This window comes from Bubalus kerabau, chromosome 9 (genome assembly GCF_029407905.1).
Source record: "Bubalus kerabau isolate K-KA32 ecotype Philippines breed swamp buffalo chromosome 9, PCC_UOA_SB_1v2, whole genome shotgun sequence".
In the NCBI taxonomy this organism is placed as follows: domain Eukaryota; kingdom Metazoa; phylum Chordata; class Mammalia; order Artiodactyla; family Bovidae; genus Bubalus; species Bubalus kerabau.
This window is the reverse complement of record NC_073632.1, coordinates 47,894,190-47,914,132: the sequence shown is the minus strand read 5'-3', so window position 1 is coordinate 47,914,132 and position 19,943 is coordinate 47,894,190. Positions and strand designations below refer to the sequence as shown.

The following is a 19,943-nucleotide window of genomic DNA, read 5'->3' as shown; positions in this document are numbered from 1 at the left end:
CAAAATAAATTATAAATATTCTAGACTACCTGGTTTATTACTAACTAGTTATATTGGGGAAATTATGTAGTGGTTACCAGACTATAAAGAATAATCCAGTTCAGATAGTATTGATTACTCTAATGTTATACCACTTATCAAATATATATTTCATGAGGTCATATTTAGTTTTAGTTTCTCAAGCTCTCGTTTTATCTCTAAGAAGTCTGTTTAGTACTGTGTGCTTACAGCCATAATAACAATAACAGCCAACATTTATTGAGTACTTATTCTGTGGAGCATGCTACTAAATGCTTTGATACATATTATACTATGTCATTTAATTCTCAGATGTGACTTCATTGTAAATCCAGTTGAAAATAGAAAAGAGATTGGAAAAGGAACCTGGAAGGGCATAAAGGAGGAAAACAGGGAAAAGGATAGTTGATATACTTTTGTTTTAACTTCCTTTTAATCCTGTTTTGCTTCTGATTCTTTGCCAGTGACTCATAAGGCACAAGTGTTATCTTTTCTTCTCTCAATAATTATACTGCAGTGGAGTCTTTTGTACACGCTACTAAAACTGGATAAAGGAAGTAAGAGCTTATTTAAAGGTCTGATAGTCTCTGGAAATTTAGGGATTCCAAAATACTACCTCTGATTGAAATAATAGCCGTGATTTCAGGCAGTTAAATTTTAGCTGTCTCTTGGTCTTAACATCATCAAAATAGTATTACCTAAATTTTAATATGCAATGATATCCTTGTGAACAAAGTGTTTATTATTTTAAGAATATAGATTTCATAACTACAGCTTTTATTTGTTCACTGCTTTCTTTTGCCTTCTTGTTTCAGTTAAAGAAATGTATGACTATCAAGGCAGGTCCTATCTTCACATACCTCAGGATGTTGGTGTTAATCTGCGGTCAACTGTGCCACCTGAGAAATGTTATCTTCCCAAAAAACAAATTCATGTGTGGTCTGGACACACAAAGGTAAATGAATTAGTTGTTTTTATTTGTTGTAATGCATTAATATAACAGTGAAGCCAACATAAATCTTCAGCTGTTGATGTGGGACATTCAGTATTTCTAGTGAAGATGTAGAGAAGGGAGATAGAACAAGGAAGTCATTAAAGATAAACTGGAGTCACTTTGGAGGTACTAACACATGTGAGTCACAAGTGAGTACTCAGTCTTCAGGGTCATCTGATTGGTCATGACATAAGCATTCATGATTTGATGTCTTAGCCCCTTATGTTAGCCCGGGCCTTCACTTCCAAGTTCCTGCCATTATCTGCTTCCTCTTTGGCACCAACTCAGTGAGTAGTGGGCTGATACTAGCACCAAAGTCTCAGTAATTTTGCCTTAGCTCTTGGGGTTATCACACTTCAAAGATTAGATGCTCCCTGTTGTATACACTATGATAATACTTGAAGTAATGCAGAGACAAGGCACTTGAAAACTTTGATGTTACTATTCTTTGTCATATTCACTATTCCAACTGATAATTTCCAGCTCTTAGCAAAGAAGAAAGGAACTAAGTAAAAGAAGGAAGAGGAGCGAGGGCATGAGCAACATGATTGACTCAGAATTCCCCTGGGTGAGGGAGCCACTGATGAAGGTTCAAAAAGGCTTGAAAAGCTTAGTGTCAATAAGGGCTGCTCTTAGAATACTTCTGAAGGTTATTCTAGGGTATGAATTTTAAAATGAAAAAAAATAGTAAATTATGTGGTTTAAAAATACACTGTCTTTCCCTTTTGTTTAATTTTAGCTGAGCTTTGGAATGCTTCTGATTGATAATTGCAATACCTTTTACAGGGCGTCAGTGCAGTCAGATTGTTTCCTCTCTCTGGCCATTTGTTGCTGTCTTGTTCCATGGACTGTAAAATTAAGGTGAGTTTTCAGTAATAGAGTAGAAGTGCTACAAAGCCAGTGCTTTGGTTAAATCTATTTGGTTAATTATAAATAGATCTGAGTTTGTTAGGCAATTAGAGGCTAATTATTTTCTCTTAAGCCCTGTGAATGCAGCAGTTTATGCAGCATGTTTATGAAACATGTTGATTCAGATATGGCTTTGTAGTCCAATTGGCTAGGCTCTTTGTAAGCTTAGATAGCTGATTAGAACATAATCACTCACTTTAGCTTTAGGCACATGAATATTTAATCACCAATAATGCATTTTTATAGAGGTGTTGGATATGTAACGGAGTTCATTTGTTCCTCAGTACCTTAGAGGTAGAGAGGCTATGTGATAGAAATCCCATTTTTAGAGAGTAAATAATATAATTCACTCTTTTTTTCTTCCAAATGCTAGTAGCAGAATTGCTCCCAGCCTCTTCTCCCACTTTATATAGTCTTGGGAAGGTCTACCTTAGTTGATGTTCAGCAATAGTATGAGGTAGAAAAAAAACTCAGTTGCCAATACATGTCAATTTGATATGGGAAAAGCCTTTTAAAAACTTAAATCTGGTCGAATGGTTTTTATCTTTTATATGTCTTCTGTGTCCAGATCATTATACTGGTCAATAAATATCAACCCTATAGTGGTCTTGGAAAGTTGATTCATGAAAATTTTATCCTTTGTAAATAATTCATGGGTAGTAACAATATATTAATATAAAGGGAGCATTTTTTTATGAGAGCAACAATTTAGGCATTTGTCTTGACTTAGTGGTTTAAAATAACAGGCCAACAGCTTGGAGTAGCAAGACTCATTTTCTTTAACTTTCAATTTATACAGACTATGTTAATTGAGATTAAAGCCTTCTATTTGCCTAGTTAGACCAGCGTAGAATTCATTTGAGTTCATGTCTAGGTACACTTTATGTACATTTATTAGGTACCTATTATTTACAAGGGACTGAGGACAAAAAATTACTTTGGCACTGTCCCTACTGTTATGGTGATCATTTCATTATGTTATAAATGATCCTTGTAGAGGAGGTGTTCTGATTTCAGAGAGGAAGCATACTCCAACAGGAAGTGTAAGTAAGGGATGGATTGGGGGGGTGGACACAGGGAGTAGAGTATGTCTGCGAGGAGTAAATAGAATGCGTCGGCATTGTGTGTGCTGAAAACTGCAGGTTCTGAGAGGCATAGAGTGACTACAGTCATAACAGGGAACCAGGTCCAGGCGTGTTTTCCTGGTGTGCTGCGGGAACTGAGGCTTTACCCTGCAGGCACTGGGTAGCCAGGAAGTGCTTTCTGTTTCAGATCACTAGCAGCACTGTCTAGGACTGGATTTGAGGCAGGCAAGAATAAAGGTAGTTTCAAAGCTGTTGTATTAATTCGCTGTAGATGTAATGAGATCTATGAGCTTGTTACATTTTAGTCTAGATCTTCATTTTCATAACAGCTTTTAGTATATGTGCTGCCAAAGCAAGCACTCATAACAGCTTTTATAATAGTTAATACTTCAGAAGAGTTTTAAAAAAAAAAACTTTTCAATACCAAAATGTTATAACATGGCAGTTTTAATAACATTTAATTCTTTTAAAGCTAGTTTATAATATTACATAAGTAGAAACTTTTCATCACAGAAAATGTCAAATAGAGAAAAGAAGAAGAAAATGAAAAGCACCTGTATAAGTTCCATGTAAGTTAAGTTCTCTTAATTTCAGAGTTTGAAGTGTTTATACATACATGTGCATGAGTATGTGTGTAATCCAGATAGTGTAACACAGACTAATAGCACCAAAAGTGAAAAAACAAAAAGTGACAGTGTTGTCACTCAGTCGTGTTCGACTCTGGCCCCCATGGACTATAACCTGCCAGGCTCCTCTCTCCATGGAATTCTCCAGGCAAGACTATTGGAAAGGGTTGCTGTTCCCTTCTTCAGGGGATCTTCCCTACCCAGGGATCGAATCCAGGTGTTCTGCATTGCAGGCCGATTCTATACCTTCTGAGGCAATAGCACCAAACAATGTGTTTAATGATATGTAATGCCTTGGTTAAGTTCCCTGTACACACACAGATACGCACACACACATAGCTGGCGTATGACTGTTGTTAGTGGTTGAAAGTTGTCATTTTATCAAAGCCTTGTATTAAATTTAACGTTTCTATGTGTTGTTTTTTTTCCCCTCTAGCTATGGGAGGTTTATGGAGACAGGCGCTGTCTGCGAACATTTATTGGTAATATTTCTTTTCTCTCTGGCTATAAATCTGTTCGGAAAGACTTTTTAAACTATAGTAACATCATCAACAGTAATTTTACTACTACTGATTTTGCTACTGATGTGAAGGAAAGCCTTCACAGACTTGAGTGAGTCTTGAACGAGGGGTAAGTCTCCCATGTAAACAAAGAACTAGGAAGAGAGAGCAACAGAAGCTGAAGCAGAAGTGATATGAGAACTGCATTGAGGGAACCACTCAGTGAGGGAACCTCAGCAGTGTAAGCATGAGGAATATAGTGAGCGGGGAGAAAGGCAGTGGAGGTGGGCAGAGTGTGAAAGACCTTGGGTCTGTCTTGGGGGTCTTTGGAAGCCAACAACTGAACAGCTCTTGCAGGAAATCATCATGATCAGATTTGAAGTTTACAAAGATCACAATGGGAGTATAGAGGATACTTTGGTGGGGCAGACCTGGAGACAAAAAAATGATTTACAAAGTTATTTCAATAGTCTGGATTACAGATGATGAGAGCCAGAACTAAAGCAGCAGAAAGAGGAAAGGAACAATGAAGAGTTAAATAAAAGCAGTGGCTCTTAGTAACTAGTTCAGTTCAGTTCAGTCGCTCAGTCGTGTCCGACTCTTTGCGACCCCATGAATCGCAGCACACCAGGGCTCCCTGTCCATCACCAACTCCCGGAGTTCACCCAAACCCATGTCCATTGAGTCGGTGATGCCATCCAGCCTTCTCATCCTCTGTCATCCCCTTTTCCTCCTGCCCCCAATCCCTCCCAGCATCAGAGTCTTTTCCAATGAGTCAACTCTTCGCATGAGGTGGCCAAAGTACTGGAGTTTCAGCTTTAGCATCATTCCTTCCAAAGAACACCCAGGACTGATCTCCTTTAGAATGGACTGGTTGGATCTCCTTGCAGTCCATGGGACTCTAAAGAGTCTTCTCCAACACCACAGTTCAAAGCATCAATTCTTTGGCGCTCAGCTTTCTTCACTGTCCAACTCTCACATCCATACATGACTACTGGAAAAACCATAGCCTGGCAAAGTAATGTCTCTGCTTTTGAATATGCTATCTAGGTTGGTCATAACTTTCCTTTCAAGAAGTAAGCATCTTTTAATTTAATGGCTGCAATCACCATCTGCAGTGATTTTGGAGCCCCCAAAAATAAAGTCTGACACTGTTTCCACTGTTTCCCCATCTATTTGCCATGAAGTGATGGGACCAGATGCCATGATCTTAGTTTTCTGAATGTTGAATTTTAAGCCAACATTTTCACTCTCCTCTTTCACTTTCATCAAGAGGCTTTTGAGTTCCTCTTCACTTTCTGCCATAAGGGTGGTATCATCTGCATAGAAGTGAGTGTAAAAAGAGTGAGGTGGAAATCGAGAGCGACTCCCAGGTGGCTGGATGAATGGTGGTGCCATTCATCTTAGGAAGATGATAAGGTTTCAGACTCAGGGAAATTGAGCTGCTTTTGAGATATTGAGATGAAAATGTCTTGTAAGCAATTAGATAGCCAGATGTTGAGCTTTCAAGAGAGGCCAGGAATTGGCAGCAAACACAGGTAAAAAGAAAAGGTTGAGAGAACTCCTTGAAGGAAAGTAGACCAAAAAGAGGACAGCTTTGTGGCAGACTAGCCTTTTGGTAGATTGTCTTTGTCAGATTTTGCATGAAGACTGGTTACATTTCCAAATTTAACTATACCGAAATGAAACGGTATTTGAATTATATTGGCTCTGTTTTTAGATTTAAGTGGGAGTCCATTCTGTAGTGCTTGTTACGATTTTAGGGCCTCATTGCACAAATAAATACTGTCCGAGATGCCAGGGCAGCCCAGAAGACTTTTGGGAAGGCTCTCGGCAGCATACAGGAATGTCTCCTGTGATGTAGGGGATTTGGTCCTCGTCTGTCTCCCCTGCTCTTGCTGCTTTTCACTGGAAAACTGAAAATTCCTACTTAGAAAGATGATAACAGCTCTGACCAGGACTCCTGCTATAGGAAAGAATGCCTGCTTGCCATGACGAGAGGTCAGCAGCGGTGGTGGTGATTTAGGGCCCCTGTTGACCATTTGTGCCATGCACATTTTGTACAATTGTCTTGGTCATAGTGGGATAGTAAAAAATAGGAAAGTTTCTGCTTTCATTTAGTCACATTTTGTTTACCCCTATAACTTTCAAAAGAGTTGATTGGTCCAGTAAGATTCATTTCTAAGCAAAGCACCTTGAAATAAATTGATTGTCAAATGCCATTTTAAAACTAAATGTAGTTAATATTTGTTTTTAAAAACGTTTAGTCTATGAGATGCTGAATCCATTTCTATGAAATTCAGTAATATAATCCCAGAAATACACAATTATTGAACAGAGGCCACAATTTTCATGAACATCAGCTTTAGGTCACTTTGTTTTCACTTCCAGCTTGGCTAGTAATTTCAGAGTGAACCTTAAAAATGTCACCAGTCATTTCTCTTTCATTGGCAATAATTGGACTGTTACGTTTTCTCAGATTCTTGACCAGCCATCAGCTTTATGTATTACATTATTAAGAGAGTGCCATGAGAGACCTTTTAAAACAAAGTTAGATCTTTTCTCTTGATTCTTATTTAAATGTTATGCATCAGAATCACCTAAGGAGCTTTTCAAAGGGAGGGAAAACACCTACATTCTGTAGCCCACACATAACATATTCTGAGTCAGTAAATCAGGAGGTAGAGTTCCAGTGATTTTGACTCACAGCGTGGCTTGGAAGACATTATTTAATGCTGTTTGTCTTATGATGCTTATGTTTTAAATGAAGACTCTTCACCTCACCTCCATTTCTATTGTCTCTGCCTTTAGGTCACAGTAAAGCTGTTAGGGACATCTGCTTTAATACTGCAGGAACACAGTTCCTCAGCGCAGCTTATGACAGGTATCTTAAGCTCTGGGACACTGAGACAGGTAAGAGCTCACTTATACTAACACATATTTACCTTAGAAATTAGCTCTTTTAAATGGAACAATGTGAGTGGTCTTCTGTGCCAAAATGGTACCTCCTCTAACTGCTGATTCTCATATCATTGGCCGTCAGCTAATACCACAAAATGTATATAAAGTTGAAACTGAGCTGTAAAAGTAGCTCTTTCAGTATGAAACTTCCTTTCCATGAAATACAGTTTATAAAGCAAATATATTGATAGATAAGGAAATTTGAAATTTTCCATAGACTATTTATTTGATCTTTAGGTTATCCCCTACATAACCTACCATGCTGTATTGTACAATAATAGAAGCACAATAAATATGTGATGAACAGAATTAAATTTTATTGCCCCAATTAGTTAAAATGTAGGTCTAAACTTCCATGGGCAGATTGGTTTTATATATTCACAGACATACTGATTACATTAGCACATTGTGGCTAGTATGATTTTACATAATCAGAGAACCATCTTTCATCCTACTGAGTTTTAAGGATAAAGAAAATAGCTAATAGTTATTAAACACTGTTTACCAAGCATTATACTAAGCACTTATATGCAGTATCTTGTTCAGCCCTAACAATATCACTCACTATGAATTTAAATATTGTTATAGATGAGGAAACTGAGGCTTAAGAGATAACTTTTCCAGGGTTACACAGCTAGTAATGGTCAAATTGGATTTAAACCAAGGTCTTTCTAACTCTAAACCCCATACTCTTAACCTCTTCGGCAGTAGTCCTCAACTCTTTACTACATGTTTTAATTACCTGGAGAGTTTTGTCTGCTCTGCAATTGATGATACAGATTTACTTTTTAAAATATTATTTTTAATCATTAAAAATTCATGAAAACGAACAATGTAGTTTGCAGTAAAGAACAAACAGGCTGCCATTTCTCCAATTTATTAGCAAATGATCTCTAGATCTTAATTCCAAGGTTGTCTTTAAATGGTCAAATTTATTTTACCTACTTTAACTTGGGTCTTTGGTTTTAGGACAGTGTATATCAAGATTTACAAACCGAAAAGTACCCTATTGTGTCAAATTTAATCCTGATGAAGATAAGCAAAATCTCTTTGTGGCTGGGATGTCTGATAAGAAGATTGTGCAAGTAAGTCTTTTCACAATATTTTTATTAAGATTCCTGAGCTTTACATTGTATCAGGGACTGGTAAGGAATATTAACTTGTTTAATGTTTGCTACTTTTTAGGGTCTGCTGATGCTCTAGTCTTAGCAGAAAGCAGTAAATGTATAAAAAGAGAATGGCAATGAAACATGTATAATATCATATATGAAATGAGTCGCCAGTCCAGATTCAATGCACAATACTGGAAGCTTGGGGCTGGTGCACTGGGACAACCCAGAGGGATGGTACGGGGAGGGAGAAAGGAGGAGGGTTCAGGATGGGGAACACGTGTATACCTGTGGTGGATTCATGTTGATGTATGGCAAAACCAATACAATATTGTAAAGTTAAAAAATTAAATTAAAAAAAAAAGATATTGAGATTTCTTTTCCTTCTCCATTTATCATGATTATGACCTTTGTTTTCATAAATCTGCTCTACTTCTGTCTTTGCCCTTTCCCTTATTTGATATACAGTGGGACATTCGAAGTGGAGAAATTGTGCAGGAATATGATCGGCATTTGGGAGCTGTCAACACCATTGTTTTTGTTGATGAGAATAGGAGATTTGTAAGCACATCTGATGATAAGAGCCTAAGAGTTTGGGAATGGTGAGTTTTTATCAGTAAAAATCTGATTTATATAAGGCAAACAACTTGAAATTTTGTAGCCAAAGAGAAAGCCTGATAATACACAACAATCTGAATATTTTCACAACTGTGGTCACTGGCCTGTCGATCAAATTGTTTTAACTATTCAAGTCTCCAGAATATGAAAATTAAAGTTTAAGCATGCTACTTTTCATAGTCTTTAACCTATCTAAAGAATATGTATTTTGAGTCATTTTTCTAATACTAATTAAAAGCTTATATAGTGCTGTCTTACATTCTTTATTAGGTATTTTGTTCATCTTTGCAAAAAGTAGGGATGACACACATATAGACTATATTGCTTATGCTAGGGATTGCGTATAAGATCCTATCCTTAGAAAATAAGAAACTATTTTAAAAATCTCTTGATTTTCTAAACATCTGCATTTTGATTATTCAAAAACTTGCCCTAGGTCATCATCCTTATGTCCTGCTGTTCATAGCCTATAATGGTAGAATACAAATGTTTTACTTGTAGAGTATAATCAGAATATATTGGTTAATTATGCTTTCCTAGAGGGAAAAAAAAAAACAGTTTTCTAAAGTCAAGAAATAATAATGTCACTAAGTATCTATCATAGATCATGTTTTATAATCGATTTTCAAAGTAGTACATAATAGTCTTTTTGTCAGAGTGAATGTTTGGTTGGAACCCAGCTTGTTTTTATAGTTACTTATAAGACATAGCTGAACTGTGGCTACAGCCTTCAAGGACTAGAAAGTGTCTTTCTACCCCTAGAAGTTGTTCTGCTGTAGGAAGTGAGATGTCTTCAACTATAGGCATCAGTTTCCTCCAGAAACTGAGTCTGTTTGGGGACCTGTGAAAAATAAAAATAAGTCGCTCAGTCGTGTCCAACTCTTTGTGATCCCATGGACTGTAGCCCATCAGGTTCCTCTGTCCTTGGGGATTCTCCAGGCAAGAATACTGGAGTGGGTTGCCATTTCCTTCTCCAGGGGATCTTCCTGATCCAGGGATCAAACCTGGGTCTCCTGCATTGCAAACAGATTCTTCACCATCTGAGCCACCAGAGAAGGACCTGAGCATATCTGTAAACACATCAGGACAGTGTGGATAATTGAAGATTTAATGTAATTTAACTTCAGTTTCTCCCACACTCCCTCCACATTACCTCCAATTAATGGAGAGTTGACTACTATATACATAGTCTTAGCATTATTCTTAAAGTCTTAGCATTATTCTTAAGGTCCATGATTTGAGACTATCTTTTAACTAAGATCTCTCCTACTTCAGAAATGATGTTACATGCTGAGGACCCGGTTAAGACATCATTTCATATGGGCCACCTTAGACCATTTGTACAACAAAGTAGTTAGTTTAGCATACATATAACTGTTTTGTTTTTATGTACTCTAACAGTTTGATTATACTTAAACTTTCAGGTGTTTGTATCTTTGGATGGTATTTTCAGCTCCATTTGAAAATATGAAGTAGTATAAAAGAAATTGTCAACTGTTTAAATGATACACACCAGTTACAGGGCTTTTAGAACACTTGTGAGTGTTTCCTAAATTAGAGCATTGGTGAACAAAATATTTTGATTAAATTAAATGTTAACAGACTTTTTTCCCTTCTCAGATATTAAGAAATACTCCTAAGAGTCAAAATACTGATTCATTATGAATGATGACATCCTATAGATTTCAGTTCAATTCTCACTTGCTGTTAGAGCCTTCCTAACCAATCCTCACATGAGATTAGGTGCCTCTTCGCTATCATCCCACACAAACAACCCTTCGCTTCCTACAGCTTTTTATTAATAGTGCTTGCTTATTTATTCCTCTTTTTTTTATGGGGCGTGGGGTATATATGTATTTTTTAAGTATAGTTTATTTACAGTGTTGAATCCTGACAAGTTCTTAACCATGAGAGAAAGAACTGCCTCAACTCTCCATCTGCCTCCAACACCAGCACAGTGCCTGGCACAGACTAGATATCTAAGAAAATCATTATTGTCATAATTATTAATTATGTTATATTTATTGAGCTCTTTCTGTGTCCCAGGCACGCTAAGCATTTTGCCTGAACTATTTCATTTAATGGGCAAGTAATCTTATGAGACAGGGATATTTGCTTTTCCTGTTTTATAGATAAGAAAACTGAGATATATTATTAAGTAATCTGCCCAAGTTCCCATGAAACTTGAAAGAGCCAGAATTTAAAACTCAGATCAATCTAGTTCTAGAGATTTTCTTTTCTGTTTTTCTCCCCAGTTTTATTGAAGTATAAATAAAATTATAATGTATTTAAAGTGTACAACATAATGATTCGATATACAGTGTGAAAGAATTAATTAACTCTTTCACACTGAGTTAATTAACATATCCATCACCTCACATATTTACTTTTTGTTTGGTGAGAACACTTAGTTTGTACTCTCCTAGCAAATTTCAGTTATGCAGTACAGTATTATCAACAACAGCCACCATGGTATACACTAGAACATCAGACCTTATTCATCTTACAGCTAAGGGTTTGCACCCTTTTGCTAGCTTTGCCTAATTCCCTACTCACCCCTCCACCCATCCCCTAGCAGCCACCATCTACTCTCTATTTCTATGAGCTTGATTTTATTTTTTTTAAAGATTGCACAAATAAGTGATACCATGTAGTATTTGTCTGTCTCTGTCTGACTTATTTCACTTAGCATAATATCCATCCTCCTGGTTTATCCAAAGGAAAGTTGGTTTTCTTAAACAATATCATACAAACTAAGCCTATAACACAGTTTTAAAGGAGAACAGGAGATATAATTAGATATTGAGCGTCCTGTGGTATCCTATATCATGAGCTGTCATAGGCATGTTTTCTCCCAAAGGCATTTATTTTTGTTAAAATGTTTTTAAAAGAAAATTTCAGAGGTTGGCACTACTCTTTTATCTTTAAAAATGTCATACATTTTTGTTAGGTTTTTTTTTTTTTTTGATGATTTCATTTCCAAGCTGAAGATTATTTGTAACATGCTGTGCTATGCTTGGTCACTCAGACGTGTCCGACTCTTTGCAACCCCATGGACTGGAGGCCACCAGGCTCCTTTGACCATGGGGATTCTCCAGGAGAGAATACTGGAGTGGGTTACCATGCCCTCCTCCAGGGCATCTTCCCAACCCAGGGATTGAACCCAGGTCTCCCACATTGCAGGTGGATTCTTTACCAGCTGAGCTACCAGGGAAGCCCTGTTTGTGGCATATTCAGTTCAGTTCAGTTCAGTCGCTCAGTCATGTCCAACTCTGCGACCCCATGAATCACAGCACGCCAGGCCTCCCTGTCCATCACCAACTCCCGGAGTTCACTCAAACTCACGTCCATCGAATCGGTGATACCATCCAGCCATCTCATCCTCTGTCATCCCCTTCTCCTCCTGCCCCCAATCCCTCCCAGCATGAGTGTTTTCCAATGAGTCAACTCTTCACATGAGATGGCCAAAGTACTGGAGTTTGAGCTTTAGCATCATTCCTTCCAAAGAACACCCAGGACTGATCTCCTTTAGAATGGACTGGTTGGATCTCCTTGCAGTCCAAGGAACTCTCAGGAGTCTTCTCCAACACCACAGTTCAAAAGCATCAATTCTTCGGTGCTCAGCTTTCTTCACAGTCCAACAAGCTTATTATACTGATTTATAATTTCTAATTAGAATATAGTTTTATTAAATAGAACTACACCTAGCATTTTTACTAGTGATTATGAAGTTCATAGGTGTTCAGATTGTTTACATAGAGAATCTCTTGTTGTAGAGCTCATTGTATCAGGAGTCCTTGAAATAAAGGATCTGTTTAAATTTTTTGTTTACTTTTAGTAAAACATGGATTGATAATGAACCTGAAGTATTGTTAACTTAATTTACAAAATGCTCTTATTTTTTAAAATCATGTTATAAAATTATCAGCTACTAATAATAAATATGGGAAGGGAAAAGCAGTTGAACCTTTTTAAGATTAAGCTCGTCTCAATATATTTGGATCATTTTGAAGTCACTTCTCACTGTTATTTAGAGGTATAAAGGGTTTGAGATTTGATAAATCTTACTGTTCCTCAGGTTATACCAGAAAATATTTTCCTCCAACAAAGACTGTGACAGAAGTTTTTTCTAGCTGTTTATTTCTTCTGGGGTGATAGATGGATACAGAAGATCCTTACTTAAAAGGCATATTATTATTATTGTCTTTGTTTTCTAATTAATCAGTCTTTGAACTTGAACCATAGTTTGAAATTGAAATTGGTGCTTTATATTCTGTATTATTCATCAGATTACATTCCCCACACATTATTAAAAAAAAACATTTCTGATGTCTCATGAAAAGCAGCAAGATCAAAATCCTTCAGAACTACTGAATTTTTTTTTTAATCATGGAGAGTATTAAAAATGAAAAGACACTTAGAACTTTGGATGGTTTTAGATTTAGGTGACTAGTTTTGAATTTTTGTTGTTTTCATTTTATTCTTTTTTATTTTGTAATCTTTTATTCTCATAAAAAATGTTTAATGTTTTTTCTCCTACACTGTACACATTTGGAATACTTTACATGTAAGCTGAAAATAGAAGATGTCCAGGTGCTTAATCTGCCAGAAATTATGAGATTTCTGGATGGGCTCGACCTGCTTGCAGATCCCTGTGCGGCTTTGCCTCCCATCTACTTGCACTGCTGAAGGCTCTTTAGCACTTGAACCTGCTTGCAGAGTGCCGAGTTATGGTTGATGGGCAGGTAAAAGAATACTTCCCTGCAGGCTTGCCTCAGACATCTTGGTTCTGTCTACCGTGGTACATTTTTAGATGAGTTCATTATTAGAGAACTTATAATAACAGATTATTTTTTAACATAAAGGGCAAAGTTAAAATCAAATAGCAGTAGAAAACTAAATCACTGACACTTGTAATTATCATGGAAAGTCATTTGTATAAGTAAAAGCTTTATAATAATAGAATGTCGTTTCGTGGTTTTCCTTCCTCCAGGAAGTTTCATGAAAGTTTAAATATATAATTTCAAGAGCATCTCTTTTGTTTCAGAGATTATTCTTCTAAAAGTACTTTTAAAAGTTACTATTCTGATATGTTATTTTTAATTTTTAGGGATATCCCTGTGGATTTCAAGTATATAGCAGAACCCAGTATGCACTCAATGCCTGCAGTGACTTTGTCTCCAAATGGTGAGTTAGTAGTTACAGTGTTTTTAAATGAGCTTCTAAGACACTGTGTGATTTTTGTTTTCAAAAGAGCCTTGGCCATTCCCTCCTGGGGGAGGTCTGTCACAGTGCCATACTTGTATATTAGAAATAATCACTGATTTTCATGTATGAGTCACCTCACCCATTCTCTTGTTTTTTTTAAAAAAGGTAAAAATAAAAGAAACAGTGATTTGCAACATTGCCCAAGCATCTAAGGATTTCCATCTGAGAATCAGGGTTTGGGGTTTGTTTGTTTTTTTTTTAATAATTCTTCCAACAGAATCATGTTCAGCAACTCATTTAGTGATTTACTGTGAGCTCTTTTTCTTTTGGGGAATAGGTAATTTTGTTCTGGTTCCTTACATGAGAACACCTTAGCAATTCACCATAAAAGATTTTCTCAGGCAAAAATTAAAAAGATAAGTCTGCTTAATACTGTTTTCTATTCAGTAACTCATTGCCTTTTAAGTACAAGTACTACAGATAAACTGATAAAATTTTACATGAGGATATTAAAGTAGAGGACCCGATGGTTGGGCAGCATGGTCATCAAAGCCACTGTTAGCTCATGTAGCTGCTGTGAGAATAGAGCAAGGAAGAGGGAGCAAGAAAGAGTTTGCTCTTCCAGTCGAAGCATCTACCATAGGCAAATCGGTGGACATTTGTCAAGTGTCCTGTGATTTTTATGAGAAGAGCAACCTCACAGGGTGCTGTTCTGATAGTCACCATGTTGTATACAGTCACATTTGTGCACCTATATTTCATACAGTGTATTTTTAAACCATCTGTCACCAATACTGTGCCCGTCTTGAACAAGGCCACTTACCTAGTCTGACTATGAACATTGTTAGGGTCATCCTTTATAATGTCTATAATATATAGTATGCAAAGATACTTCAGTTTGGACTCTAGTGGTTTTGGTGAATCCTGGGTAGATGAAAGCAATGTGGCCTAAATCAAAAAAAATGGGCAGAAGACCTAAATTGACATTTTTCCAAACAAGACAAACAGATGACCAATAGGCACATTAGAAGATGCTCTTCATCACTAACTGTTTGAGCAGTGCAAATCAAAAGCTACAGTGGGGTACTACCTCACACCAATCAGAATGGATGTCATTAAAAAATCTATAAATAATGCTAGAGAGGGTATGGAGGAAAGGTGACTCTTACACTATTAGTGGGAATGTAAATTGGTGCAGCCACTATGGAAAACAGTATGAAGTTTCCTCAAAAAACTAAAAATAGAGTTGCCACATGATTCAGCAGTCCCACTCCTGGTCATATACCCAGACAAAACTGTATTTTGGAAAGATTCATGCACCCTTGTGTTCATGGCTGCACAATTCCCAAGGCATGGAAACAGCCTAAATGTCCATTGACAGATGAATGGATAAAGATGTGGTACATATATACAATGGAATACTACTCAGCCATAAAAAGGAATGAAATAATGCTCTTGCACAGAATGGATGGACCTGCAGATTATCATGGGCTTCCTTGGTGGCTCAATGCAAGTTCAGACTCGTGTCAGAAAGAACCCCTGGAGAAGGAAATGGCAACCCACTCCAGTATTCTTGCCTGGGAAATCCCATGGACAGAGCAGCCTAGTGGGCTACAGTTCATGCGGTCTCAAAAAGAGTTGGACATGACTTAGTGACTAAATAACAACAGAGATTATCATACTAAGTGGAGTAGGTCAGAAAGAGAGAGACTAACACTATATGATATCACACATATGTGAAATCTAAAATAGAACACAAATGAATATATATATAAAACAAAAACATATTTTCAGGTATAGGGAACATACTTGTGGTTGCCAAGGGACATGGGGGGAGTGTGTGGGAGTCTGGGATTAGCAGATACAAACTATTATATATAGAATGGATAAACAGTAAGGTCCTCCGTATAGCACAGGGAACTATATTCAGTATCTTTGATAAACCATAATGGAAAAGAATATATGTATATCAGTCACTTTGCTATATAGCAGAAATTAAATGCTACATTGTAAATCAACTATTACTTCAATAAAACTTTTTAAAAAAGCATTGTGTTACTACAGCATTACTAAAATTGTTTTACTAAATTTTTTTTTTTACTAAAGTTACTAAAGATTTTTTTTATCATATCTTTGTGCAGTTTTATTTAATAATCCTAGGTTTTCTCACCTGGAGTTCATCTTTCCTCTTTCCGTAGTTAACACAAATAGTCTTTCTCTCTCCATGGTTCTATTATTTATATTTATTACAAATTCATTTCATTTCTTAAAATTTAATTTTGTTTTATTAATGCTAAACTCAGGAAGTTTTTGTATATCCTTATTTAAACAGAAGAAAGCTTTTATAGGAAAAATGCTAAATGATACAAGATTTTATGAGCAAAATCCCTTACTCTATAAAATACAAATATTTCTCACTTTCAACAAATCTGTAACACTTCACAGGCAGTATGGTAAATTTATTTTCCTATTATTATATAGTGGTTGGAAACAAAATAATATTAATGACTGAACCTACTTAAATAAAAGTCTTTTTAAATTTTTCAGTCTTCCTCTAAAATGTCTCATTTCTTGAATTTACAGGGAAATGGCTAGCATGCCAATCAATGGACAACCAAATCTTAATTTTTGGAGCACAGAACAGATTTAGATTGAATAAGAAGAAAATTTTTAAGGGCCATATGGTAGCAGGCTATGCTTGTCAAGTAGACTTTTCACCAGACATGAGGTAAGTTTAAACTTTCTCATTTATTCCCGTATTCATATATGATGATATAAACTACTATTATACAAATAGCAACACTGTACAAATCACATTTATATATGTAATTGTATGAGAATTGTTCAGATTGTCTAAATGCCAGATAAAAGACAAGAACAAATTAAGACAGTTATATTTGGTGCTTTTTTTTTTTTAAGTTCTTCAGTATATCTCTCTACATTGTTAGTTCTGTGCCCTTTAAGCACATAATGAGTCCCTCTCCATATAGGCAATATCTTTCTTTCTTTCTACTTTTCTAAGCAAGGCTGAGAGGACTATAATCACTATATTGCTATGATTCAATGAGCCCCAGAGGAATTAATCCTGTATTGTGGGGTTGAAGTTAACAACTCCACTACAGCTTTTCTGTGCTAAAACCTCAAATCCAGGCTCTGAATGTCTCTCAGTCACACTAGATTTTTGAAGCCTAGAGCCTTTCTATGAGTGAAACTCTGTATTCATTCCACTGTTGTTAGCTAAAATATATGGATGTCACTAATTCATAAATTCCTGTAACCTTGTATGTTTAGCCTGGTAATTGGCACTTAGACTCCTACCTTTGAATGAGTATTGGACATATTCAGAAGCTTTTGGAGCCAAAAATAATTACAAAGATGATAGTTGAATGAGTCTACATGTGTTTACATGGTCTACATGTGTGTGCTTGGTCTACATGTGTGTGCGTGGTCTACATGTGTGTGCATGGTCTACATGTGTGTGAAATTGACCCCCTTACACTGTTTCTGACTGTCTTAGAGAGTGATTGTGATACTGCATTCACTGTGGCCCATGGGTCTCCCACTTTTCCAAGTTGAAAGTAATTTTTCTCTCTTAGACTGGTCACTCAATGGGGAGGTTTTTTGATAGAAGATTAAATTATAGGCTGCTTTATACACTACCTTATTATTCAAGTATTATACAGTCACATTGATTTTTTTTTATGTTAAAGTAAGAAATATAAACTCTTTCTCTGTTCCTCATCTTGTTTACCATTTTAAGGTGCTTAAATTATTTGAATTTATTTTTCTTCTCATTACAGCTATGTGATTTCAGGAGATGGAAATGGAAAGTTAAACATCTGGGACTGGAAGACCACAAAACTCTACAGTAGATTTAAAGCTCACGATAAAGTGTGTATAGGTGCAGTGTGGCATCCTCATGAAACATCTAAAGTCATAACTTGTGGTTGGGATGGTCTCATTAAATTGTGGGATTAATGGGATTAATCCTTAAACTATCTAGGATCATTTTTGATCCAATATCATATTTAACTATATTTAATTATTAAAGGTGTTGGATGACAACTTGATTTACAGGTTATGATTTTCTTACATGGTCTTGTGAAGTTGAACCATTGTTAAAAAAAAAAACTTTGTAAATTTGTCTCATATAATTTCATTAGCAACTTCATTTTGTTCTTTATAGATGTTATTTATACAGAGAATGACCATTGACTTTACATTTGACAGGTGGTTATTGCTGGCAGGCGGTTTGGGTTTACCCCCATGATGTACTAAAAGGATCTTTTAGGAGCTGAGAAGGAATCCCTAATGGATTACCTCTTCAACAGAAAGGAAAGAGGAGGGATGATATGATTTAATGTGAATCTGAAAGAAGGATAGAAACCACCCACAATTACTGTTCCCATTATTTCCCATGGGTCAGTTCTAATCTTTTGGATTCAGGAGTTCCATTATTTTTTTATTACTTATGTTGTGTCTGCTTAGTTGTAAGCCAGCAATCTTCTCTGACTGCAGCATTTCTCTAATTGTTAAACAGTGTAAAATAAAAATCAGTCCAGAGTTCTTTCCTTGGCTTTCTTCTTGATCAGTATAGACAGGACTATATATAATCAGAGAATCACATTATTTTTGAAAATGGAACTCCAGACAATGAATCAAGACTTTGAATTGTATTTGTATTTACTGTCCAGTAAGGACCTGGCTACACTTTCAGAAATCAGGGTCTCCTAGGTCACTGTTTCACAGAAGTTACTATTGAAATACTCCTCATAGGAGATTGAGTGTGAGAACATAGTTCAAAATGTCAGCCTGTAATTTCTTTGAAGCTGTATGTTTTATCTTGAAAACTAATCTGATTTTGCTTATGAATATATTCAATAGAACTTTTTAAGATTAGAAAAATGTTAAACTTCTTTCCAAATCTTTGGGTAAAATTGACACTCTGGGAAGATGGGTTCCTAATTTGAGAAGCAAGGACTGTGATTGGTTTGAAAAAGATTTTTTTTTTAACTTCAGATTGTGAAATCAAGATAGCTTCTTAAATATAGTAGCTAATAGCACTTTAGTTTGACAAGCCATTTCTCCTTTCTTTTTTCTTTTTTACAAATCTATGTCAGATATTTGAATGTAGTGTGAAATATTTCAGTGCCACGTGATAGAAGATTGGCTCATAGCTGCTCAGACTGCTGACTTGGAGACCAGAATCTTGTTGAGTGTTGATATCCTAGGACTCATTAGCCCTGAGTCCTGTGCTATCAAGAGCAATTTATACTCCGTGCCCTTCGAACTTCCATTTTTAAACATTAAAATTTAAAAAGACCGGGTATAGATGACCAGGTGGTATAGCCACATATAAATTTCAAATAAAATTTAAAAAGAGAATAAAGGCTGTAGAGATGTATTTTGGACACAGCACTCAAAGAAATAATACACTGCCTTGCTGCTGCCATTCTACTTCTTGATCTGCTGGGAAGGGTGGCTGCCATTTCCTGAAGAGGAAAAAAATTCAATCAGGAGCTTTTCTGTAGTCCCAACCACTGGTTTTAACAAATGTGAATTACTGAAATGTGATGGGACGAAGAATTAATCATACATTTGAACTGTCTTGTTCAGGACCAGTATTATGTATTTTACAAATCATAACTTCTAAATCTGGGTTTATTTTATTGTGTTTTTAACTGTTTCTAAACTAAGGAACTGTATATAAAAGTTGTCTCTTTTTTAAAAAAGATGGTATTTTTAAATAAAGCATTTTTTTAGAAAGTGTTATCAACATTTTTGTTCTTAGTCTCCTTTTGAGTCTCAACTCTGAGACACCAGATTAAACCATTTGCAGATTTTAAATGGGTCATTTTTCTGGGCTTCCCTGATAGCTCAGTTGGTAAAGAATCTGCCTGCAATGCAGGAGACCC

General features: G+C 36.1%; 1 protein-coding gene across 4 annotated transcripts in view; it reads left to right on the top strand.

The window, feature by feature from the left end:
- The window catches only part of CDC40 (cell division cycle 40), a 48,772-nt gene extending 28,968 nt beyond the window's left edge, over nt 1-19,804 (top strand). For all 4 annotated transcript variants that reach the window (XM_055535215.1, XM_055535213.1, XM_055535216.1 and 1 more), the window contains 9 exons: nt 834-973; nt 1,799-1,873; nt 4,069-4,114; nt 6,944-7,045; nt 8,063-8,178; nt 8,671-8,804; nt 13,931-14,007; nt 16,612-16,756; nt 17,829-19,804. In XM_055535215.1, the coding sequence (XP_055391190.1) occupies nt 834-973; nt 1,799-1,873; nt 4,069-4,114; nt 6,944-7,045; nt 8,063-8,178; nt 8,671-8,804; nt 13,931-14,007; nt 16,612-16,756; nt 17,829-18,006 (1,013 nt within the window). In that variant the 3' untranslated portion in view covers nt 18,007-19,804. The remainder of the gene's footprint in view (nt 1-833; nt 974-1,798; nt 1,874-4,068; nt 4,115-6,943; nt 7,046-8,062; nt 8,179-8,670; nt 8,805-13,930; nt 14,008-16,611; nt 16,757-17,828) is intronic.
- The last annotated feature ends 139 nt before the right edge of the window (nt 19,805-19,943 follow it).